This window comes from Saccostrea echinata, unplaced genomic scaffold (genome assembly GCF_033153115.1).
Source record: "Saccostrea echinata isolate AGI-Se365-2 ecotype Australia unplaced genomic scaffold, CSIRO_AGI_Sech_v1 ptg000033l, whole genome shotgun sequence".
Lineage (NCBI taxonomy): Eukaryota > Metazoa > Mollusca > Bivalvia > Ostreida > Ostreidae > Saccostrea > Saccostrea echinata.
Genome location: NW_026889782.1, coordinates 33,424,601 through 33,450,587, shown reverse-complemented (window position 1 = coordinate 33,450,587; position 25,987 = coordinate 33,424,601). Strand labels below are relative to the sequence as shown.

At 33.1% G+C, this 25,987-nt stretch overlaps 1 protein-coding gene across 1 annotated transcript; it reads right to left on the bottom strand.

Moving 5' to 3' along the window:
* Positions 1-1,300: 1,300 nt before the first annotated feature.
* LOC133199210 (uncharacterized) lies at positions 1,301-25,682 on the bottom strand. The gene is made up of 11 exons (XM_061335052.1): positions 25,439-25,682; positions 24,440-24,517; positions 23,195-23,311; positions 22,793-22,885; positions 21,644-21,716; positions 21,266-21,420; positions 21,031-21,095; positions 20,001-20,092; positions 19,386-19,495; positions 16,921-17,229; positions 1,301-1,501 (listed from the first exon to the last, which is right to left on the bottom strand). Exons 1-11 carry the CDS (start codon positions 25,667-25,669, stop codon positions 1,301-1,303), a joined length of 1,524 nt encoding a protein of 507 aa, XP_061191036.1. The 5' UTR covers positions 25,670-25,682.
* Positions 25,683-25,987: the final 305 nt, after the last annotated feature.

The following is a 25,987-nucleotide window of genomic DNA, read 5'->3' as shown; positions in this document are numbered from 1 at the left end:
TATTTTTAGTTTAGAAGATAAAAAGGAAAATATGTGTAAATTTTCGCTCTTTTTGGCGTTCTAATTTTTGACCCCTCTCTAGCGCCATTTTGAATACAGAAATTGAAAAACAAAAACCGATGTGCACAACTTCAGTGCTTCTATTATTTAAATTCGGTAGAATTTCTACTCCAGCTTCAGTAGTCTCTGAGCCTTTGTCTGGAAATGAAGCCTCCTAAATTTTCATTTAAAGGGAGATAACCCAAAAGCGGAAGTGGGTTTTTGAAATGTTTGACAGCATTCTGATAGAATTTTGTAACGTCTTTAAACCCTGCAAATTTGAGCAAAATCCGTTGAGAAATGAGCAAGATATGAAGTCTCAAAGTTGGCGTCTAGGAAAAAAAAAAGAATAATAAGAATAATCTTAACCATCAGAATCAGTAGAAGGTCTTCCGCCTGGAGCGGAAGACCTTAATTATGCAAGAATGTTTATCGTATAATTAAAAAAGTACTTTCTTAGTTTTAATAATCAGGTAGACCTGTAAGTAATAGATAAATAAAAATGAGACAAAAATAACTTATCTTATTAAAAGTTCTTCAAAGACCATAAGAGAGGTCAATGCTAGAGATCTTAATATGGGTTTAAAAATAGTACAGAAGCACTAATAGTTTGTTAATAGTCTGCATGGTGATAGTGTTAAGTGGGGGACAGATTAGAACTCAATTTCTGAGTTGATAGTGAATACTAGACTAATTATTTTGTTGATCCTGATCTTCCTACTTCTCTTGTTTTTGTTCCTCTGCTGTGCCTCTGGGTATTAAGTAATCAAAGTAAGCATGCTAACTGTATAGTTATGATGAGCAATAGTGCCTCTTTCAGAATTGTGAGTTACATGGCCTCTGGTGCAAAATACAAACCAAATTCAATTGTTGGAAAGTTGTTACGCGATACTCAGGTGACCTATAAGGCCCGTGGGCCTCTTGTTTTAATCTGACTTCTGTACCAGTCCTCTAGCTCCGTGATCGGGAGGCCGTGAGTTCGAATCACGGTCGCGACTGACCCAAGTCGATAAAAAAATAGGTAGCAACTGTTCCTTTGGCAAGCGCTCGGCACTTTGAAGTGAAAGCTGCGGGTCTTTCAAATAATACCTTAAATACCGAAGCCCCATGTCACGGTAGGCGGTGGCTCGATAAAGAAACTTCACTGCTCAATGGCCCTGAGTGCCGATTAAAGGTACAAATTTGAAGCCCTTCACCGATATATGGTGACGTCTCTATGTGAGTGAAAAAATCTCGAACAGGACATACAACACACAATCAATCAATCAATGTACCAGTCCTCCATTGATAGATTATTTTTCTCTTTACAGCTCTTTCCTTCAGGTTTAAGTGCCTTCACTGATCCAGGCCCTCTCGATGTAGTTCGTGAGCTGTTGTAGTCTATCGCTGATGACGGTGGCAAAAATGGCAGAGTAAGCAGTTTCTTCACGAACTTGACACCATCCCGCTTACTGAAGTCCATCTGCAAAAAAATTTATTAAGGTCTTTCGTTCCAACGGAAGACCTTCTACTGATTCTGATGGTTAAGATTATTAGGGCTTTTCGCTTTCAGGCGAAAAGCCCTATTGTTTTCGTCTTGTTTTATTATTATTATTATTATTATTCTGACACTTTTTATGTCAAGGATTTAAAGAAATCTGAAAGAGATATATTTATTATTTTATGACGTCCTAATAGACCATCTGAATGTCTCTGGAATGTAAGGTTTTGAACTTCCGGTTACGTCACTTCCGGTCTTTGGAAGTCAAAACCTTTCTTTTCAATAGGAGCCAATATCTTTGTTAATTTACAGATAATATCTTTAAAATTTAAGAGATAGATTCTCGATACTATTTCCTACAAAAAAGTTAGCGACAGTGATTTTTGACTACAGATACTTTTCGAGCTATAAGACTCCAAACATTGAAGAAGGGGGGATGAAAATTTCAAAGGTGATAAATAATGGTCGAAAAGATATACTGAGCATAGCAGATTGTTAAGTATGATAAATACAAGTTACACTGTAAGTTTCATGTCAATCAGATCAGTACTTCCGGTTTTATGAGTCTTTGAAATTGTCTAAGGGAGTTTCTGTGTTAAATTCGAAATCACGCATTTCACGTTTTCTCCAAAAGTAAACAAGATATTCTTGTGAAATTCAGAATATAGAATGACTGTGACATTGTTCCGACCTGATTAAGTTTTGAAATTGAAATTCGGGAACATAAGGGATTTCAAGGGGCCAAACCTGAAAACAGACTTTTCCCTGTGACTTTTTTTATTTATTAACCAATTTTTAAACCGTTTTCGGTTTTGGTTTCAGCATTAAGAGTACAACGTAAAAATTATGGTCCGTGGGGTCACTTTTTGACCCCTTATAGGAGTTTCTGAGGACTGAAGAAACGTAATTTGTATTTGTTAAAATAAATATGAAGTAAGAGTTATCTCTCTTTGCATGGTTGTTAGTACGCTTATGTACTGTACAGGTTTCAATTTTGGTGCACATACAAAAAGTACTTCCGGTTTTATTAGTCTTTGAAAATTGTCTATGGGAGTTTCTATGTTAAATTTGAAATCACGCATTTCACGTTTTCTCCAAAAGTAAACAAGATATTCTTGTGAAATTCAGAATATAGAATAACTGTGACATTGTTCCGACCTGATTAAGTTTTGAAATTGAAATTCGGGAAAATAAGGGATTTCAAGGGGCAAAACCTGAAAACAGACTTTTCCCTGTTAATTTTTTATTTCCTAACTAATTTTTAAACCGTTTTCGGTTTTGAGTTTAGTATTAAGGGTACTATGTAAAATGTATGGTCCGTGGGGTCACTTTTTGACCCCTTATAGGAGTTTAAATGGATTGATGTATTGTACTTTTTGTTAATTTTTAAATAGTCATGACAGAGTTATCTCTTTTAATAGCCCTTGATGGACATTTATACTTGTTATGTTTCCAGTTCAGTAGGGATCTGAAAGTAGCTTTGGGTTTATGAACCCCATAATTTTTTTTATAATGTAAGAGTAATTTCTCTTTAAACTCCCAATTTTATTAGGGGTCGAAAAGCCCTCCGTTTTTGTTGAACGACAAAAAAGGTCTAGTTATTATTATTATTATTATTCTTTTTCTTAACACTTTTTTCGTTCAGCGTTTAAGGAGTACCTTTGAAAATAGGTATTTTGTTTTATAACCACTGGAAAGCAAACCTAAATGTCTCGCGTATGTAATGTTTTGAACTTCCGGTTTACTCACTTCCGGTTTCTACTAAAGAAAAACTGAAATTTCTAAAGAAGCTAAAGTCTTGCTCATTTTCAAAGACTAGACTCTCAAATTCAAGATATAAATTCTAGACACCAATACCTACAAAAAAATTAGCGACGGTGATTTTCGGCTACTGATACTTTCTGAGATATAAGACTTCAAACATTCAAAAAGGGGGGATGAAATTTTTAAAAGTCACAATTAAGGTTTGAAAATTTTTTTGAGCATACAAATATGTTAAGACTAATAAGTAGAACATATAGTGTAAGTTTCATATCGATCCAAGAAGAACTTCCGGTCTTAGGGGTCTTAGAAAATTGTCTATGGGAGTTTCTATGTTAAATTGAAATCAGTCGTACCACGTTTTCTTTTAAAATAATCAAGATATTCTTGTGAGATTTTAAGTGTAAAATGACCCAAATACGGTACCGACCTCATTAGGTCAGGAAAAGGTAATTCGGGAAGATAAGGGATTTCTAGGGGCCAACATTGAAAACATACTTTTTCCTGTAACTTTTTTATTTCTCAATGAATTTTTAAACAGTTTTCTATTCTGGGTTCAAATCAAAGGGAGCAGTCTAAAACTTATGGTCCGTTGGGTCACTTTTTGACCCCTTATAGGAGTTACAGAAGACTGAAATAATGTAATTTTTATTTATTTCAAAAATAATGGAGTAAGAGTTATCTCCCTTTGAACATCAGTTAACAGGCTTACATACTCTTTAGGTTTCAAGTCTGGTATGCATTTGACAAGTACTTCCGGTTTGATGAATCTCTAAATTTGTCTATGGGAGTTCTCATGTTAAATGGAAAATTGCACATTTCACGATATCTCTTAAAGGAATCAAGATATTCTTGTGAAAATTGAGTGATATAATGACTGTGATATTGTTTCAAACCCATTAGGGTTTGAAAATGAATTTCTGGAAAATAAGGGATTTCTAGGGGCCAAAGTTGAAAACTGACCTTTGCCCATAACTTTTTTAATTCTTAATGAATTTTTGAACAGTTTTCTATTCTGGGTTTAGCTTAAAGAGTACAATCTAAAAATTATGGTCCGTGGGGTCACATTTTGACCCCTTGTAGGAGTTACAGAGGACTGAAATAATGTAATTTTTATTTATTTCAAATTTGATGAAGTAAGAGTTATCTCCCTTTGCACATCTGTTTGCGGGTTTACATACTCTTTAGGTTAAAAGTTTGGTATGTATATAACAAGTACTTCCGCTTTGATGAATGTCTGAATTTGTCTATGGGAGTTCCCGTGTTAAATGCAAAAATGCACATGTCACGATATCTCCTAAACAAAGTAAGATATTTTTGTGAAGATTGAGTGATATAATGACATTGATAATGTTTCAACCCGATAAGGGCCTGAAAATGAAATTCTGAAAAATAAGGCATTTCAAGGGGCTAATATTCAAAACTGATTTTCCCATGTAACTTTTTTATTTCTAAATGAATTTTTGAACAGTTTTCGATTCCGAGTTAAGCATAAAGGGTACAGTTTAAAAATTATGGTCCGTGGGGTCACTTTTTGTCCCCTTATAGGTGTTTTAGAGACCTGAAATATAGTAACTTTTAGTAATTTTCAAAATAAAATTGTAAGAGTTATCCCCCTTTGCAGAGCTCTAGTGAGAATTACATGCTCTTTAAGTTTCCATTTTTATAAGCTGCTGAAGACTTGATCCTGTTTGATTATTTATTATTAGGGCTTTTCGCTTTCAGGCGAAAAGCCCTATTGTTTTCGTCTTTTTTATTATTATTATTATTATTATTATTCTTTTTCTTAACACTTTTTTCGTTCAGCGTTTAAGGAGTACCTTTGAAAATAGGTATTTTGTTTTCTAACCTCTGGAAAGCAAACCTAAATGTCTCGCGTATGTAATGTTTTGAACTTCCGGTTTACTCACTTCCGGTTTCTACTAAGGAAAAACTGAAATTTCTAAAGAAGCTTAAGTCTTTCTCATTTTCAAAGACTAGACTCTCAAATTCAAGATATAAATTCTAGACACCAATACCTACAAAAAAATTAGCGACGGTGATTTTCGGCCACTGATACTTTCTGAGATATAAGACTTCAAACATTCAAAAAGGGGGGATGAAATTTTTAAAAGTCACAATTAAGGTTTCAAAATTATTTTGAGCATAGAAATATGTTAAGACTAATAAGTAGAACATATAGTGTAAGTTTCATATCGATCCAAGAAGAACTTCCGGTTTTACGGGTCTTAGAAAATTGTCTATGGGAGTTTCTATGTTAAATTGAAATCAGTCGTACCACGTTTTCTCTTAAAACAATCAAGATATTCTTGTGAGATTTTAAGTGTAGAATGACCTAGATACGGTACCGACCTCATTAGGTCATGAAAAGGTAATTCGGGAAAATAAGGGATTTCTAGGGGCCAACATTGAAAACATACTTTTTCCTGTAACTTTTTTATTTCTCAATGAATTTTTAAACAGTTTTCTATCCTGGGTTCAAATCAAAGAGAGCAATCTAAAAATTATGGTCCGTGGGGTCATTTTTTGACCCCTTATAGGAGTTACAGAAGACTGAAATAATGTAATTTTTATTTATTTCAAAAATAATGGAGTAAGAGTTATCTCCCTTTGAACATCAGTTAACAGGCTTACATACTCTTTAGGTTTGAAGTCTGGTATGCATATGACAAGTACTTCCGGTTTTATGAATCTCTGAATTTGTCTATGGGAGTTCTCATGTTAAATGGAAAATTGTCCATTTCACAATATCTCTTAAAGTAATCAAGATATTCTTGTGAAAATTGAGTGATATAATGACTGTGATATTGTTTCAACCCCATTAGGGTTTGAAAATGATATTCTGGAAAATAAGGGAATTCTTAATGAATTTCTGAACAGTTTTCTATTCTGGGTTTAGCTTAAAGAGTACAATCTAAAAATTATGGTCCGTGGGGTCACATTTTGACCCCTTGTAGGAGTTACAGAGGACTGAAATAATGAAATTTTTATTTATTTCAAATATGATGAAGTAAGAGTTATCTCCCTTTGCACATCTGTTTGCGGGCTTACATACTCTTTAGGTTAAAAGTTTGGTATGCATATGACAAGTACTTCCGATTTGATGAATGTCTGAATTTGTCTATGGGAGTTCCCGTGTTAAATGCAAAAATGCACATGTCACGATATCTCCTAAACAAAATAAGATATTCTTGTGAAGATTGAGTGATATAATGACATTGATAATGTTTCAACCCGATAAGGGCCTGAAAATGAAATTCTGAAAAGTAAGGCATTTCAAGGGGCTAATATTCAAAACTGATTTTCCCGTGTAACTTTTTTATTTCTAAATGAATTTTTGAACAGATTTCGATTCCGAGTTAAGCATAAAGGGTACAGTTTAAAAATTATGGTCCGTGGGGTCACTTTTTGACCCCTTATAGGTGTTTTAGAGACCTGAAATATAGTAACTTTTAGTAATTTTCAAAATAACATTGTAAGAGTTACCCCCCTTTGCAGAGCTCTAGTGAGAATTACATGCTCTTTAAAGTTCCTTTTTTATAAGCTGCTGAGGACTTGATCCGGTTTGATTATTATTATTTTTTTGTTGTTGATGTTTTTCATTATGTTAGAGTTATCACTCTTTAAGGTCTTTAAGATTTAAAGCCTCGAAAAGCCCTCCGTTTTTGTTGAACGACAAAAAAGGTCTAGTTATTCTTTTTTTTTTCTTCTCCTTTCTAGACGCCAACTTTGAGACCTCATATCTCGCTCATTTCTCAACGGATTTTGCTCAAATTTGCAGAGTTTATAGACGTTACAAAACTCTATCAGAATGCTGTCAAACAGTTCAAAAAGTCACTTCCGCTTTTGAGTTATTACCCTTTAAATGAAAATTTATTAGGCTTCATTTCCAGACAAAGGCTCCGAGACTACAAAAGCTGGAGCAGAAATTCTACCGAATTTAGATAATAGAAGGATTGAAGTTGTGCACATCGGTTTTTGTTTTTCTATTTCTGTATTCAAAATGGCGCTAATTAGGGGGTCAAAATTTAGAACGCCTAAAAGAGCGAAAATTTAGACATATTTTCCTTTGTATCTTTAAAACTAAACATATTTTGATAAGACATGTAGAATAAAAGTTGTGCACAATTGCAAGGCCTTTCATTTGACACCACTAAAAAGGGGCTGGCCTCTCAAATTAGGGATCTGGAGCCCTTTAAAGTTTTTGCTTTATAACTCAAAAACGGTAAATATTTCGAAATGGCTGTCGTTAAAAAAGTTGTTCTTTAACATCTTATTGATTTCATGAAAACGTTATTATGTTCGAGTCTTGTGTTTTAAATGCGCCAGAAGCTTGACCCATATACAGGTAACTGTTTTCATTCAGCAAGTAAACGAGAGCTCTTCATGCGTGTAACTAAAATAAACTTACTATAAATAATAAATCTGGCTACATTAGATGCTAATATTCTTTAGAATAAGGTTCTTGAAGTGTTTTGTGCTTTATTTTCAAGTTATTTTTTGACAACTTTTCGTTTTATTTCATTTTTTTCAAAGTCGAATAAACCAGTCTACTAAAAAAAGGGGAAAAAAGATAACCTTTTCTTCTTATCATATAAAAACAAACAATATACTGAGAAAATAAAACATAACTTTGAAGCATAGACTATTTACAGCCATTAAGTGTGCGCCTTTTACATTCACCTTGTGTGTTTACAATTATGTAACATCTCCCTCGATAGCGTGTGGCAAAGGAGGTTACCGGGGATCAATCGGCGTGTGTGATCCAGCGACCTAGTCATACACAAAGCAAATCATAGAATGGCCATTCCAAATTCATTTTGTAAACTAAGTCATGAGTGGATAAATATGTTGATTTTTTCAGATTATTTCAGAATATCTTTGATTAAATCGCTAGTGTATTTTATTTAATATTTTATTCGCTGAATTACAGGAAAGTTGCATAGTTATTTTTATAAACAATTTATTTCTCGATATCGAGTTAATTGTCTGTTTTATTCATAATAAAATTCAAAATATGTAACCTTAATTAATTCCTACTAGTAATGGAACTTTTGAAACTTAAATGTACATGTATGTAATCTAATATACGTTCTTTTGTCAACGCCCTTAAAATGTACAACTGTATATATACAAAGCGCCCCAAATATATGCATATCGAGTGTATGGAAATACAAAATCCCACATTCACACGCGCCTCCAAAATATGTAGAATGAGACATACATGCGTAACTGTATTTGAATATTACAAATTTATTAGACACCTAACCTTGAACAAATTATTTTTTTCTACTAAACTTATTATTGTATGCGAACAAAATGATAAACATGTAATTATTTATAGGTTCCCATTATTTTTTCTTGAAAATCAGAACACATTTATCAGCTCTCTTAAGGTTTTACGGATACATACAATGTACACGCATGCAAGTACAGAACATGCACGTTTTATAAGTGCATATGCAAGAGCGCCCCAAATACAAGCATATCAAGCGTTTGAAATTCAGAAAAATTCTAAATCCCAAGTCTTTTTTTCCCATTATCTTTGCAATAAAATACAGTGAAACCTGTGTAATCCGACATGCACTGGGAGACAAATTTTTTGTCGGAATAGATAGGGTGTCGGATTGCTCAGTGTAAAAAAACATAGAAAAAAGTAAAATGGGAATGAAATTTAACGTTGGAATTTACAGTGTGACGGATTGCACAGGTGTCAGATTAGACAGTTTTCACTGTATCGGTTAAACTGAAATGATTTTATTGATTTACAGCATATATTAAAGTCAATTATAGGTCCGCTGAGTTGATCACGAGTTGTTTTCATAATGGGTAGTCCTCCTGGCCAGTCATCGTCACGGTTTGTAACATCGTAATTACACAGGTAAATACTAAGATGTCAATCCATATATTTTCCATAAGAAATGAATTACCGGGAGATGTCTCGTTTTCTCTGATCATATATTAATTGACAGCGTTTATGAACAGCTGTTAAAACACAGGCCTTTGTAAACCGGTAAATCACAAAAAAGAAAAATCCGAGACAAAAAAAAAATATAAATGTCTCTGGAAATAACATTGCCTTTAGATAACTAAATTAAATTAATGTCCGCCGATTTTTGAATTAATCTGAACATTCATTGATGTGTACCTGTACAAGCAGTGTGTATATTTTTATGAAGCCTTCGTCCAAACGAACAATATAATAAATCTTGAATGAATTAACTAACCCCTCAGTACACACACATTCGCCTACACCTGAAATCTAATCAAAATCAGATTTTTTTTTACGGCCCGAAATTCTGATAGTCGCTGTATTTCTAATCTGATTGACTATACATGTACAGTACAGGCAACGCGGATCCCGTATTTCCCGCGCCCCGTCGCGGTATAAACACAACGCGGGATTTGGCCAGGTGAGACAGGTAAACCGCGTTCCCTCCGCGGGAAATTCATCACCTACCTGTCCCCGCCACGGTTAAATCATCGATCACCTAGTATCGTAAACAAACGGGAGTTATCTCCCCGAACAGGAATTTTGCGAAATTCCCTCTTTAAAAAAAACAAATTAAAATCCCGCAGTGTATGTATATTTATGAAAGTATTTTCTTTTATTTCGCAAAAGGCGAAAATAATGAATGAACAAAAAAAAAATTGTAAAGCAGAATATATTTAATCGTTTTTATGTCGGAAATATAAGTTCTAATAACTTCTCTTTTCAAATTATATGCGAACTGCAATGTTACATACACGTGCTAAACAATAGTCAATGCGAGTTCCGATTAACAGTTTTCAGCATTCCTATGAGGAAAAAAATATATCTATATACTGTTCATGTTTTTTTTTGTTTTTTTGTTTTTTTTTTTTTTTTTACCAAATTTAGAACAATATAATTCATTTGAATAATTTCACTTTACTGTATTAATGTGCAAGCATTTCCCTGAAATTGTCGAATGACCGGAAAGCTGTAATATTCGATGGTGAGCGTTTGCAGTGAGTGGGCGCGTGAACGTTATAAAAGATATCAATAAAATATAACAATTTTTTTTCCCTCGATATTTACTTCTTTTGTAAACAGTGGTTTGTTTTTAATTTAAACATTTCTCCAATTACAGAAGATGGAATGTGCATGGTGATGAACTTCACAAAACAATTAAAACGGGGGGGGGGGGGGGGTATATCACTAAAACTTATTATTCTCAATAATACTCAAGAAAAAAATCAATGCCAAGTTTACTTGAATATATTCTGTTTCTTTGTGTATTAAGAATTAGTCGCGATCATTTCCTGTGTATAGGGATTAGCAGAGCAAGAGCAGGAAACGGCATGCCCTAGGGGTTTCACACCTGTCCTAGAGTACCTGTGGTAAATTTCTCTGCATGTGCAAGGCCTTGTCTAGCCATACAACACACCAGTCCCTTCAACGTTTCATTATTTCATTATTTCTTCATTTTCAAATGTAACTACAACCATGAAAGTTACGCTAGTCAATATATACTTTTTTTTTTACCCTGAGTGTATATTAAAAGGAAAAAGATCAATCATACTTTTAAAATAAATTAATAGAGTTTAAATGAAATAAAATAGATCAAATCAAATTATGTTTTATTACTTTTTTTTAAATGCCGACGGGCTTGGTATTTATGTTTCTGTTTAATATATATGTACATGTACATGTGCATGTATTATGCAAGTAGAATGTAAAATTAAAAAAAAAAACGTACAGAATGTTACGGCACGTGCAACGTTTTTCCTTCGGTCAGTTTATTGATTTATCGAGTCCATCGATTAAAACAAAATATTCATGATAGAATTTCAATGAAATGAATTGCTTCTGGATTATTTTTTTTCCAGTTTCAATATGTCGTTTCTGTGAACAGATAATATACCGTAGCCGATTTATCAGTTTATTGTACAGTTGTGGACTTTGACTAATTCTACGATCAAGTTTCTGAAAAACACCGAAATAGTGACAGCCAAAGACACTATTTAAGGTCTTCCGTTTAAATAGCACGATTAAAGACAAAAATATCTACCGAAACAAGATCATCGTCGCAAGCCACGGGTTTTGTGTCCATTCTATTTCCACAAACCCGTGGCTGCCTCCTACCAAATTCTCTCGTTCTCGCGACTGAATCATTGAAGATTTACCCTGACCAATGAAATCACTCTGTAGCAATTTTTGGTACGCTTAAATGGCGGCGCCCATAATGAAATCATGTTTGCTATGCGTGGCAGATTTATTGAAAAAAATACGATAGATCCTGAAGAACAGATGTGAGTAACGTATATTCTAAAATACTTACAAGGTTTTACATTAAAATACAGGGTTTCAAATGTAGAGGTTGTGTGAGAACGCTGAATAGCGTTACTCGTTAAGAAAGGAAATTCGAACCGAAGTTGATGTACAGCTCGTGGTTATGGTTACATCCAAATACAAGATAGACATCATTTTCATTGGTTCTGACTTGAAGCGTCAGATGTTATTCAATTGGTTGAATTATGTTATTAATATTCATGAGAACGAGAGAAATTTGAAGGAGGCAACCACGGGTTTGTGGAAATAGAATGGACACAAAACCCGTGGCTTGCGACGATGAAACAAGATATAATAACATATTTTGGTGACATGTGGTAGGTACATGTATATGATATTTTAGGCCCGATATCCAAGAAGGGTCCAGTGTTAACAAATGGAAGTGACTTACCTTCTCTATTTCATAATACCGCGGGTATGATTTTTTAATAAAACGTTAATTCTACGTTATTTTTATGGATTTTTCATATGGAATACATTGTAAATGTGTACTAGAAGATTAATTTATGGAAAAAGACGAATAAAAATATTCTTGGACCCCGGGGTGTATATTGGGGGGGGGGGGGGTCCTGTCCACAAGCACCGGTCTCATCCAAAGGATCGATCTCCACGTTTTACTACTTATCCAAACTGGGCATAAAACATTCTCAATGAATTTTTTAATCATTATGCTGAACCTAACAAATTATTCCGACTCGCTGTATGATCTGAAAAAAACATGGCTGAACTTATCCGTTCAGAAACTCACAGACTGGTATTGCTTTTAACCAGTGTGTGTTATGGCCTTGATGCAAGGTCATTTGGTCGAGTCAAGGTCACTGACAGAGAAACTGTAATTTCGCTACCGTATTTGTACTAGTGAAACATTGCTGGTATCATGCAGAGTGTGACATGGCCTTGACTCAAGTTCAAGGTCACTAAGGATAAGATGTTTTGACTGTATGTATGGACTAAAAGAACATGACGTGTCACTGTGAACTTTTCAAGTTGGTAACATACAGATTGGGTTTTATGACGAGAGTGTGTCATGGTTTGATGCAAGGCATTTGGAATGTTCAAGGTCACGTACATTCCTTTACAGTTTTTCCTAGCGAAATATTGTAAGTTGCTTCCCCTTACAAGATTGCTTACATGTATAACTTTAGAATGTGGCATGACCTTGACACAAGGTCACTTCTTCCTTCCGCAGCTCCAACGGAAGACCTATTCGTTGCTTTGCAACGAGCTCGCTCTAGTTTATATACGTTTCCATATACGTTTCAAACCTTGATAAAAAACTTATTACATTTATTTATCAAATATAACAACATGGTTCGTCATTTTAAAATCAGACTTAAATTAAGTACACCCTGAAAATCATTGACTGTAAACTAAACGCTCATTAGTAGCGTAATCCAGTCAAGACGAAGTCATGCAAACACCCTAAAAGTGTTTTGATTGCGCTTTTAAGATAGTAAGAATGTGTTTGTTAGTTTATAGTTTCATTATAAAATCACACCTAAGGCAAAAAAATTGGTGCAGGAACAGTTAAATATTTGTGGGTCTCGGAGCCAAGATAAATTAAAGCTATTGATACTCAGTGAACACATCTGTTGTACGAAAGATGCATGATAGGGATCATGTAGTTGGACATAAAAATTAATTATAGTGTCACTTTGTTGATAGCGATAGAGTCCGCCCTTCACAAAAGATCTGTCTGGACCATCTTTTAAGATTTGGCGCTGTCCTAATTTTATGTGAATATCGGAGACCTTTTATATTTCTTTGGTAAATAGGAGCAATGCGTCTTGTTGGAAAGTGTCAATGCATCGGAAAAAAAACTGTCTGTTGAAGGAAGAATAGTTGAATAGTTACAATGATTTTCTTTTAATTGGTACATTATTTTATGATAGTTTTGTTTAAAAATTCAAGGGGTACATGTTCAAATATGTTATAACGTATTTACAAAATTAAAAAAAAATATATATAGTAGTTTTGGAGATCATTTCCTGAGCTTACAAAATTGTCTTCAAACAGATGCACAGAATGATAGACAGGCATGATCAATTACAGTATGCCCCATCAACTTTATTTGTGGGGGCATTAAATCTACATCTCTCTCTCCCTATATATATATATATTTATCCCATGTTTACCCCTTTATCCTGTGGATATGACTCATTGGATATTTTTTTTCATATCCCACAGTAAAGTGCAGTTGTGACGTCACAATGGTTTTTGCGTTTGCGTGATAAGTAAAATAAGGTGGAGTCCTATATAAAACAGTGTAAAACCTCGATTGTGAAGTATTAAACATGGGATAAAAAGATTTTCCCATGATTTGTAGTTGGATATGACTTTTTTCCAACTCGTTGTGTGTTTTTATCCCCTCGCCAAGGCTCGGGAATAAAAAACCCCCACAAAACTCGTTGGACAAAAATCATATCCAACTACAAATCATGGGAGATCCTACATACATACATATATATATATATATATATATATATATATATATATATATATATATATATATATATATATATATATATATATATATAATCATTTATTCATTAAAGGTTTTATGTGACAATATTGCAACTGGACCATGTTTCTTCGATTACTTCTAGGAAACAAAACTCCAACAAACATAGTAAATGGACCAATACTATTTAAAAAAAGGTATAGTTTCTATTGAATCGAACAAAATTAAACATGGATTTTTATCAACCGATACATCGTTTTCCTCCAATCTGCAAATAAATGTTACCTGGTCGTAATTCTGAAATATTATGCAAAGCCATATCCCTCCTGTCAGCTATTTTCCCACCAGAATTTCTACAAAGATATATTTCCAATAAAGGGTGAAAATATCTTTTAAGTACAGGCCTATCAATTCTATACAGAAAAATTAAAAGCCTAGACAGTAGTGGTTTCCTAGAGTTTGTGAACAAGTTCCTACATAAGGGTGAATGTTCATCGCTTTACACACTGATTGTATTAGTTATTATTCATGACACCATATTAAAAGATCAATAGAAGTATTGAATAAAATTAAAAAATTAATATAATTGACTCGTCTGAAGAAAACTCTCCCGCTTCATTTAAACTTGTGAGGCTAAATTTACAGATATCTGGTGCTTTAGGGCTTGTATTGACAGTTAATGAACTCTGCGATATATTTTCTTAGCTTCATTTGAAGCTCCTCAAACATAACAAAACCATAGCTTTATTTGGCGCCCTCTGGAGGTCAAGCCCCTGTGCTTTCCATTTTAGACTCTCTGAACTATCTGTAGCCTTGAGTAGAATCTTCGGGATTCATTGTTTATTAGTCTTCTTTTTAATTACAAAAATCATATAGTTTCTAAAATAATAAAAATAAAGGAGGACAAGCTTTCTAATTATCTGGAATTCATATTGCAGGGGATGCTCATTCCTCCATGTCACCTGATACCACTTTTGAATTTTCTTGAGGTCTGTGTTTGCTCTGCTCCCAAATTGTTTAAATGGACTTGGAGCTTGAATACTGTGCGTTATCCATAAATAACACAAAGAATCATCAATCGACCACTAAGTATACAAATTGCGTACTATTGGCTCATTTAGTGAATCCCCTGGTTTATACACTTCATTTGTATACACAATCGCGTTGTGCAAAAGGCAGACGAGATCCCTCTTATTTAACATTTTACCAGAATTCTCTGAATAGACAGCAGCATTCTCCACTGTAATCTGACAGAATTGGCTAAATGATTCATCACTGTCCAGATCTTCTGATCTTACTTGTGTGGCCGCGGTACCCGAGACCTCATCAAGTCTTGTTTTTATATCTGGGAGAATAAAAAAGTTACATTTTTCAAAGATTGCATGTCAATATATTTTTTTCACATTTGCTTCCTTTATTTTATTGAAAACTTATTTTCTGAATGTTTGTAAGGTATGTGAAAAAAAGCTTCACACGATTCGGATTCGAACTCTCTCCAAAGCTCACGGTTAGGCGTAAGACTGAACGCGTTAACCACCAAGCCACGAAGTCTTCTTGTCATAGATGTATGTCAGTATTATTTAAATAAACGAGTTTGTTGTAGAGTGAATTTTTTGCCAGAAATGCTCGATTTTCATATAGAATGGGTTTATACTCCATTTTTGTAAAACATAAAATAGATTTTATATTAACTTTTCCGTCATTTAAAAATTAATGTAGAATGGAGACTTGACTCATTCATATTCAGAAATCATTTTTTATGGCTCCAATAAACCCATTTTCCACTAGTTATGCTTAACTGCCAACTTAAAAAAATATCAACCAAAAAGTCGCTCAAGAAAAGAAATGAATGATACTTTCTGAAGATGCCATTACTGAAACCACAATTTTCGAAAATTTCATAATAATATTAATAGTATGTTCCTTTCATCCGCCATATCGAAAATTTAGAAATTTTGAAGATTGGAACCCCATCTGTATTTAGAGTAAATGAGATATTGTATGAATGAGATTCAGATAAGGTTTCACCATCTACTGACATCCTTTAATAAATTTTCCCATCATAGATATCTTCAGAGTTTTCACTCTGTTTATGCTTAAGCAACTTTTCAAATGATCAGTAAGGCCAAGACGATTAAAAATAGTTCTCAACTGTTTTTCTATAGGTATCTCTAGAAAGTAGGACCTGGCTTTCATATCCTTCACTGCGTGAAAAAATAGCTTTACAAACCCAGTAAAGATAATGTAAATTTTAAATTTACATTACCTTTAAATGACTTTACTGAAAAAAGTCAAAGTTCTAAAAGGTGACCTTTACTATAACTTTACTTCACTTAAATATAATGTAATGTCCCACTTTTTCTTGGCTTTACAAAGCAGTAAATTTGATATTTAATGGCATTAAATATATTATTTTGTTTGCATTAAAATAAATGTTTACATATTTTAGTGGCAGTAAATTTGATATTTAATGGTATTAAATATATTATTTTGTTTGCATGAAACTAAAAGTTTACATATTGTAAACATACTGTATATTTCAATCACCTTTAATTACACAAAATGTCATTTATTTACATATTAAATTTAATCTTTCCTCTGTAGAAATTATTTCATTTTGCTACAAATTAAACTAGTATTGCATCTCCTATTGCCTTCTTCATGAGCAGTCCTTTATTCATCCACCAGGCAAAACACAACAATAAACAGTGTATCAAGTTATCTTTTTTTATTACAAATAAGTACTGTAAAATAATACATGAAAAAAAGTTCATTTACACATGTGAAAAAAGTTGTAAACAGCATCAAGATAATCAAAGAATGATCTAACAACCAAACAAAAATATTAATAGTTTATTTAAAAACCCAAGCGAATTCCTCTTCATGTTCTGGTGTCTCCTGTTCTTTTGTTGAACCTTTTGTCCTCTTCTGCACCAATCGCTTACTTCTCGGTGGACATGTCTCCAAATATTTTTTGTCAAGACTGTCCTTGACATGCTTCCACGTCTCGCTTTCCCAGGAATAGGGGTGTGAAATAAACCCATCTGCTGCCTCTTCATCACTCGACATATACTTATACGACTGTTTATGGTTTAAAAATTTTTTCACCGATGCTCTTTTCTCTTCTGCCCAGTTCCTCTTCTTGTCAGTTGTAACCAATCTTCTTCTTAATTTCTGAGGATTAGAACAAACTAGTTTTAAATTCAACACTGAACAAATAAAATCATGTTACTGCTAGTAATTAATGATGTTTTGAAGTATTGTAATTTTGACAATACATGACTATCAAAATGACACAGGTGTATACATTACAAAAATACATGTGGTTAAATTTTAGAGGGGTAACGATATAGATATTCAGAGATTGAGCCAATTGAAAGGGCTTACAAATGTACAATACATAAAGCCTACCATTGGATATGTATTGGATGAATAGGGGTATGTAAAAGTTTAATGTTAAAGTCTTACTTGAGGAAAAAAATCTACATACGATTCAATAAATTTTAGCATTTCAGAATAGTGGGACAAGTTGAACAATTAAATAAAAAAAAAATTGCTGACATTATGTCCATTATAAATAATACTAGTACTTTGGTACACAGTATTAAAATTTGAAAATGAGCAATTATAAAAAGTGTAAAATAGCAGAATTGGTGTTTACTGTATCTTGATACAGCTTGTATCAGGTGAACATATGGTCATACATATAATGTACTATCATGTAGCTTGCAACTCTCAGGCCTATCACTTTTAAATCCATGCATTTGTGAACAAGAGGCCCATGGGTCACATCACTCACCTGGGCATATTGGCTAGGCAAAAGCACAAATCAGTATTGAAAAGATTACAGGGGGGGGGGGCTTGAATTTTAAACTACCTGATGATGCTTCCATGTCAATATAACAAATAGCTTTGTTGTACTTGAGAAGATTTTTTTTTAAATTTCCTAAATATTCCTTTGTAAAAATTTGATCCCTCATTGTGGCTCCTCCCAATCCAAGGGGTCATCATTTAAACAAACTTGAATCTACATTACCTGAGGATGCTTCCATATCAATATGACTAAACATAGTTTTTCTATTCTTGAGAATAATTTTTTTCCCTTTATGTTCCTATGTAAAACTTTCGATCCCCCATTGTGGCCCCACCCTACGCCGGGGGATATCATTTTAACAAAATTGAATCTGCACCACCTGAGGATGCTTCCATATCAAAATGACTAATCATGGCTTTGCAGTTCTTGAGAAGAAGATATTTTCCTATATATTCCTATGTAAGACTTTGATCCCCCTTTGTGGTCCCACCCTACCCCCGGGGGTCATGATTTGAACAAATTAGAATCTACTCTACCTAAGGATGCTTCCACGTAAATTTGACCAATCATGGATATACTATTCTAGAAAAGAAGATTTTTAAAGATTTTTCCTATATAATTCTATGTAAAACTTTAATCATCCATTGTTGCCCCACCCTAACCCCGGGGGTCATGATTTGAATAAACTTGAATCTACACTTCCTGAGGATGCTTCCACATAAATATGACCAATCATGGAGATGCTGTTCTTGTGAAGAATTTAAAAGATTTTTCCTATATATTTCTATGTAAAACTCTATCGTCCATTGTGGCCCCATTCTACCCCTGGGGGTCACGATTTGAATAAACTTGAATCTTGAATCTTCACTACCTGAAGATGCTTCCATATAAATATAACCAATCAAGTCTTGCTGTTCCTGAGAAGAAGATTTCCTATATATTTCTATGTAAAACTTTGATCCACCATTGTGGCCCCGCCCTACCCCTGGGGGTCATGAGTTGAACAAACTTGAATCTTCACTACCTAAGGATGTTTCCACATGTGTTTCGTCTTTCCTGGCCCTGTGGTTCTTGAGAAGATTTTTAAAAAATTAGATTAATTTTTCACGAATTTTTAATTATCTCCCCTTGGAAAAGGGCGTGCCCCTTCATCTGAACAAATGTAAATCTCCTTTACCTAAGGATGCTTTGTGGCAAGTTTGGTTGAAATTGGCCCAGTGGTTCTTGAGAAGATGTCGAAAATGTGAAAAGTTTACAGATGGACAGATGGACGACAGACAAAATGTGATCAGAAAAGCTCACTTGAGCCTTTGGCTCAGGTGAGCTAAAAATGTACAAAAATAGACAAAAAGGCTATAAACCATCCAACCTGGAGTATATATGAACCCATAACAAGATGTGTGTTATTTGTTTTATATGTATTCTATGTTTATAAAGAAAAATTTTTATCAAAAATATTTTTAAAGCCTCTCTAAGTGGTTTTGTTAAAGTAAAATGGACTTTCATAATTTAATACCTCATTTTTTCTTTCATAAGATGCCCGACGCTGCCTATGAAGTAGATCTTTATTCTTTGCTTTTCTCGTGGCCCCTTCCTTTTTAGAAGTGAAATATCGCTTCACAGCAGCTGTAAAAAAGATTATTCATCGCTTAATAATGATAAAAGCAAGAAAATATTTTCTTTTATTACTTAAATATTAAAAAGTCCTTTAGTATATGTATACTTAAAATACACTTCCACTAAATTTTTTTCTCCTTTATTTTTCATGAAAAATTTAATTTAAACCATCTGTGGAGATTTATCAAGTGAGTTCTTCCATCAACATAATTTATTGATCAATAATGCAAATTTTTCAGTACTTTTTCATAATTAAATTCCTACAAATAATTTTACAAATATTAATTAAAATAACATTAAAAATTTTTATAGGTTAATACAGGGATTATCTGTTGCAACCATTGTAGAAAACTTTACATATTGACCTACTTATGTGGTTCTTGTATTTTATTATTATTATGCAACTGTTTATGCCGTGTATTAACAAAGAAAACTTTAATGTTTATATGAATGCCATGTTTAAATGCAAATTTAAGGTCATGTGTACCCAAAATAGATTAATAACAACACTTACCATCAAAAACTTCATTAGACACGTCTGGTGCAACTCCTTTGACACTTTTCTTTATGAAGTCAGTCATTTCATTGTTTACTTCATCATTGTATCTTAGTAAAAAAAAATAAAGACATCCTTCAAAAGTAATTGTAAAGAATTCACAGATACCAAACAGTGATGAAAATGTAAATATCTTCTAAGAAGTACACTTATTTTTAGCCAAAACTTGAAATAGAAATTAATTGATAAGAAACCAACCAATATAAGATGAAATACAAAAATAGATATACATGTATAGGTTTTTAAAATTACTAATGCAATTTACATACAAGAGACCCATGGGCCCACCTTGGTCACTTTGGCCGTGCATGCTATACTTCATTAGTAGTCCCCACCCCACCCCCCACTTAGTAAACCTAAATCTTTTTGTGCCTCCGCCCTACTACCAGCAGATGACTCTGAATAAATATTCACCCTCAAAGTTTTTTTTTACCATATGCCTAAAATGTTGATACTCTTTGTGACAACCCTATCCTTCAGGACCATGATTTGAATTATTTAGAATCTACACTAATTCAAGAAGCTTCAAAATGTACATCATCTTTTCTGGTCCTGTGGTTCTTGAGAAGATTTTTTTTAAAATTCCTTTTTAATCAATGTTAAATTTTGATTAACTTTTTTGACCTAACTTGATTCCAAGAGGACATGATTTGAACAATATAAAATCTACACTTCCTCCAGAAGTTTAAACATGTTTCACCTTTTCTAGCTCAGTGGTTCTTGAGAAGTGGGTTTTATAATGACCTTATCCTAATTTTGCCTTATCTTGATTACCTCCCCTTGTTAGGGGACAAGGACCTTTATTTGATTAATTTTGAATACTTAACCCTTAGATGCTTTAATGTATTAATTTTAGTTAAATATGGCCCAGTGTTTCTTAAACCAAGGCCAAAATGTGAAAGTTTACAAACAGTCAGACAGACGGGTGATCAGAAAACTCGCTACAAACACTGATTGGATCACAACAGAATAAAAGTCATTTTTTTACCTTTTCTTGAAATCCCATTTTAATTCTCTGTCCTCTCCACAAGCATAGAATTCTTTTACATTATTCTGTGTAAAAATGCAAGCATAATTAGAATCATTTAATTTTATATGATGTCATTTATTAATTAAAGGAATATTGAATACTAAATTACAAGCACCTTGTTCTTGAACTTCAGTGCGTTTCATGCTAATTTAAATGCTCTGAACTTAAATTACAAATTGAAAGTAAACAATACCCTTATTCTGTTTGGCACGCTGATGATCTCTTTTGTTTCCTCCTTTCTTTTTTCAAATTCCCTCTTCAGATCCTGAACTTCATTTCTTACCATCTTTATTGTTGAGAGGATTTCTTTTTGAGTTGCTTGCATTTCTTTTAATTGTCCTTGGATGCCTATTTTACCATCATGAAAGATTAAACAGAAAATAGATAATTGTAAAGAAAACACTGACATTTGAATCAGAATGTACAAAAACAAATAGGGTGTCATGAAAGAGAGCAGATACATATATATATTAAACTTTAAAAAATCCTATATTTATCCACATTAATTATTTTGTAATTTGGTTATGGTTAATTTAGATACAGATATATATTTATCAAGATACATTCTTACCTTTACTGAAAGCACGATTTGGATTAACTGTTTCTGGGGAGTTTTCAGGCTGGGTAGGTATTCTAGGAGTTTTCTGTGCAAAGAAAATGCACTGTATTTACAATTATACCAAGAAATGTTCAATGAAATAAGGTGATAATAAATATATTAGTTATCTAAATCTTTTTAATAAATCTGCTTAGAGCTGTTTCAGAAAAAAAAAAAATCTCCAAAAAATTTCATTGAATTATTTTACTTGGGAAAAAAAAAAGACCATGCATATTATTTATTTTCTCAATCAGGGACCTGGGATAGAATTAGAAGCAAGTTTTTATTATGAAATTTTTGTTAGTGTTTTTAAAAATAATCTTAAGAAATTAAATTGATTAACTTGTCATAAAATTTTACAGAATAATAAGATGTTATTAAATGTTAAGAGCTTGTCAGTAGCAGGTGCTCATATATTATTCCAGCTTGTTACCTTAAATTTGTATCAAGGCTTTAACAATAAAGATCTTGAAACATGATAATAATTTTTTTTCACTGGTCACTTGGGCTATCACCTTAATAAATTTTTACTGGTCAACTCAGTACTTTCACTATCCCACTGGGCCAGTAGATTTTTAAAGGAGTGGCCCAAAACCAAAATAATAATAATAGTAATATTTTGTTTATATTGTGATACTTAATAATACAACTTAACAAAACAAGAAATGACAGAACTTGGACACACAACCCTGTCAAGTTAACAAGCCCGACCATGAATGAAAGTTGTTATGCATAAAAAAACACTGATCCAAAGGGGAAGTGCTCGTTATGATGTACTACCCAGATTAAAAATTCACTGGCCTCGGACCAGCGAGCCATCAACTATTTCAAGCCCTGACATGAGGGGACTTAGGTGAAAGAAATAAATCAGACTTGACACTATGCATACATTCTCTTTAATAGCAGTTCAAATTTCCTCTAAACTTTTTCCAAGCCATGATTTAAACAGGAAAAAATTAAAATAATAGTTGTTAACCCAGAGAGACAGGATAAGAATTTTCTGAAGCAATTACCATGAATAGATAATATTTAGCCACCCTGGAGTCAACTAATTTTAATTGAATAGCCCTTTTATATTTGATTTGATTTTTTAAAAAAAGCTTTATATAAGATTCAACTTACATTTATGCTGTCCATATTTCTTTGAGATGCTTCTCTGGCTGGCTGGCTTGCTTTCTTTCTTGGTGATCTTCTCAAAGCACTGGCACTAGACATCTAAGACACATACAGCCATATTATATAAAAAAAGACAGGATTTAAAGTGGGACATCAATATTTACTGACTTAAAGATTTACCACAAAGTTCTTCAAATCTTCCATAAACATTTTCTTTTCAAAATAAAATGTTCTTTTTTTTAATTTTTAATTAGGACTTTGGTTTTAGAAATGTACTTTTCCAACTTATGACAGTCAGACACTTGCTTTTTTTAAATGAATTACAATACTTCATTTATCAAAGAAAATGCAATGATGAATGTAATTAAGGCTAAAATTAATGACACCAGAATAGAAATGAGTACATACTGCCCACAGGGAGGATGGAGTGTCAGCATCAGTTTCCTTGTCTGACTCTTGCAGGATTGCTCTTGTATCACTTGGTCTTTTTCTTGGAGATCTCCTTAGAGTAGCCATTCTTGATTTCTAAACATAAAACATGTTTTTTTTTTAAATTGACCCCAGTCTGTTGCAAATTTCAATCATTTCTAAAGTTAAGAACCCTCTCTACACTGCAAGAACCCTCTCTACACTGCACACTAAAGAGTTCTAAATCTTTGGTATTTTTCTGCAGTTAGAGTGATCTGCCCTTAGATCTAAATTCTAATAAGGCCATAATATAAAAATTCCTACATTCTCGTCCAAATTTTTTGAAAAATCGAGGCGGGTGGGCGGATTTTATTATATTTTTTCCATTGTGCAGATTTTTTGTCAACCTGATCAATCAGTGCAGATTTATCTATAATGCCCGAATGAAAGTCGTAGTAGAGGTCAATTTAAATATGCATATTTCCCAATACACATAACCAATCTTTCACAACCAGTGATCCTTGTTTAATACATACAGCAATTACCATCTTCATGATCTTGTCAGCTGTCAAAATCATGCCGACATTCGTTGGATTTAAGACGAAAGTTGAATGGTAGTTGAATACCGATCTCGATCAGAATCAAGACAAAGAAAAACAGAAATAAAAATCAAGGCAGGGGTAAAAAATTGGGGTGGGCGGGGATGAGAATCTAGGATTAAGGAATTTATTTATTATGGCCTAAATTGATAATTACAGTATATTACTCAATTTGTAATCAATTCAAGTATTTTTAACATTTTAAAAGGCCAAGATAAATTGAACAGGTTATTTACATGTATTTTCTCCATGGAAGTAAACAACAGTGACTTCTGTTCACTGATACTGTGTTGTGTTTGAACATTTTTTCTGGGGGTAAATGCCATGTACCGTATACCAAAAAAAAAATAGATAGGCTCAATATTTACAACTTTATTTACTATAATTTTCTCAATGTCCAAAAACATTTTGCACTAATGTAGAGAGGGTCCTTAATTGATATGCTATTTTATATTCAATTTTTGAAAAGAGGATTTTAACTTTTCCATAAACAAAATATTCACTCAATATATATATATATATATATATATATATATATATATATATATATATATATATATATATATATATATATATATATATATATATATATATATATATATATATATATATTTTTTTTTTAACACATTCATCTTTAGTTCATTACCTTGCCAAAAGTTGATGGAGTCTGTTCAGGCTCATATTCTTTATTCCTTGAACTCTGTACAAGCTTTTCTTTGGTATTCTTGTAATAAAAGAAAAAAAATAGGTGTATGATATGCTATAAACTTGCATAAAAGCTGTCTCATAGATGGACAAATACAGAAACCTAAATATAACCCTCCATATATTTGTAAAAAGGAAATGCAAAGTGCATGGAGGCTAAATGGGTCTGCCCTCCCTCCCTTTGTAAGTACCGGTAATGTGTTTCCCCTTCCCACCACTACAAGAAAGTTGAGATCCCTTTTAGCTATATTTAAAACCCAACCTCCCCTTTAGTTTTTGGCAATTGCAATGGTTTCTACTCTTCAAAAGCAATATTTAGGATGTTGAATGCTGTCTCCACTTTATTTTCAACAATTCAATTTTAACTGCTACCAAAAATACAAACCAACAATATACATAGAGTTTGAGGGCCCTCAAGACCATCCCAATCTTTACTTTGGCCTGGGTAAGAATGAATATTGATTTACATGGACCCCTGTGAAGGGTCAATCAAAAATTTATAAAATTTTCAGGTTCTTTATCATGGTTTATTTAAACTGTTGCAATTGCAAACATCTGGGTGTGTTCAGTGACTTTCGTTGACATATTTTAAAAACAAATACTGTATTTTAAAGCAGAGGCTGTATAATTTTTGTTGTCTCAACACAAATTAAACATAAATGGCAAGTAAATTTGAGATCCATGCAAAATGAAATGGACATTAAATTAAAAGAAAAATTTGAAGCAAAGCTAATGCAACAAAGCTGTACGTATCGAGTTGGCAAAGATAACCAAAAAAAAAAAGGAAGGGGGGGGGGGGGTAAAGTATAACAAAGAAAAGGGTGCGTCACAGTGTGGGTTGAACAAAAATAGATCTACCAATTTTTCAGTTGTTTAAAAGAAATGTACATTTGCATCGCATAGTGTGTATCTAGAGTTTTTATTAAAAGAAATTTCTTACCAGAATTGAGTCAGATTCCGACCCAACATCACTTGGAGACAGTGGCCTTAGGACACGTACACGTCTGACTGCGCCCCGGCTCTTTTTCTTTTTCAGTGGGGTAATTGTCGTGCTATCAATATCACTACATTCTAGGGAGTCGATCTCCGTTTCTTCTAACTCTAAATGTAAACTCTCCTGACTCTCGTTTTCTTGTTCAGGGCCACTAAAGTCCATGTCCACGCTCGACATTTTCGCATCTCAATTTTGAAATTGTGATAGGCCGCATTTATGCCGGAGCGCCTTTTCTTCCCCGACTTATGATTGGCTGTCAGCATCTCTTTCCATATTTGGCAGTACCAAACAGGTGTTCGTTTATTGGTTCGCGTTTCGATTTTATTCTTGTTCTTGTCCATTTTTTTTTTTAAACAAACTTTCGTTAAATATTTGAAATAAAATGGAGTTTTATATGTTTCTCTTTTGAAAGTCAGATGGTTTTTTGTCCATAAATTAAAATAATAAAAACAGTCATCGAGAAATCAGCGAATTCAACAACGATTAATTTACTAA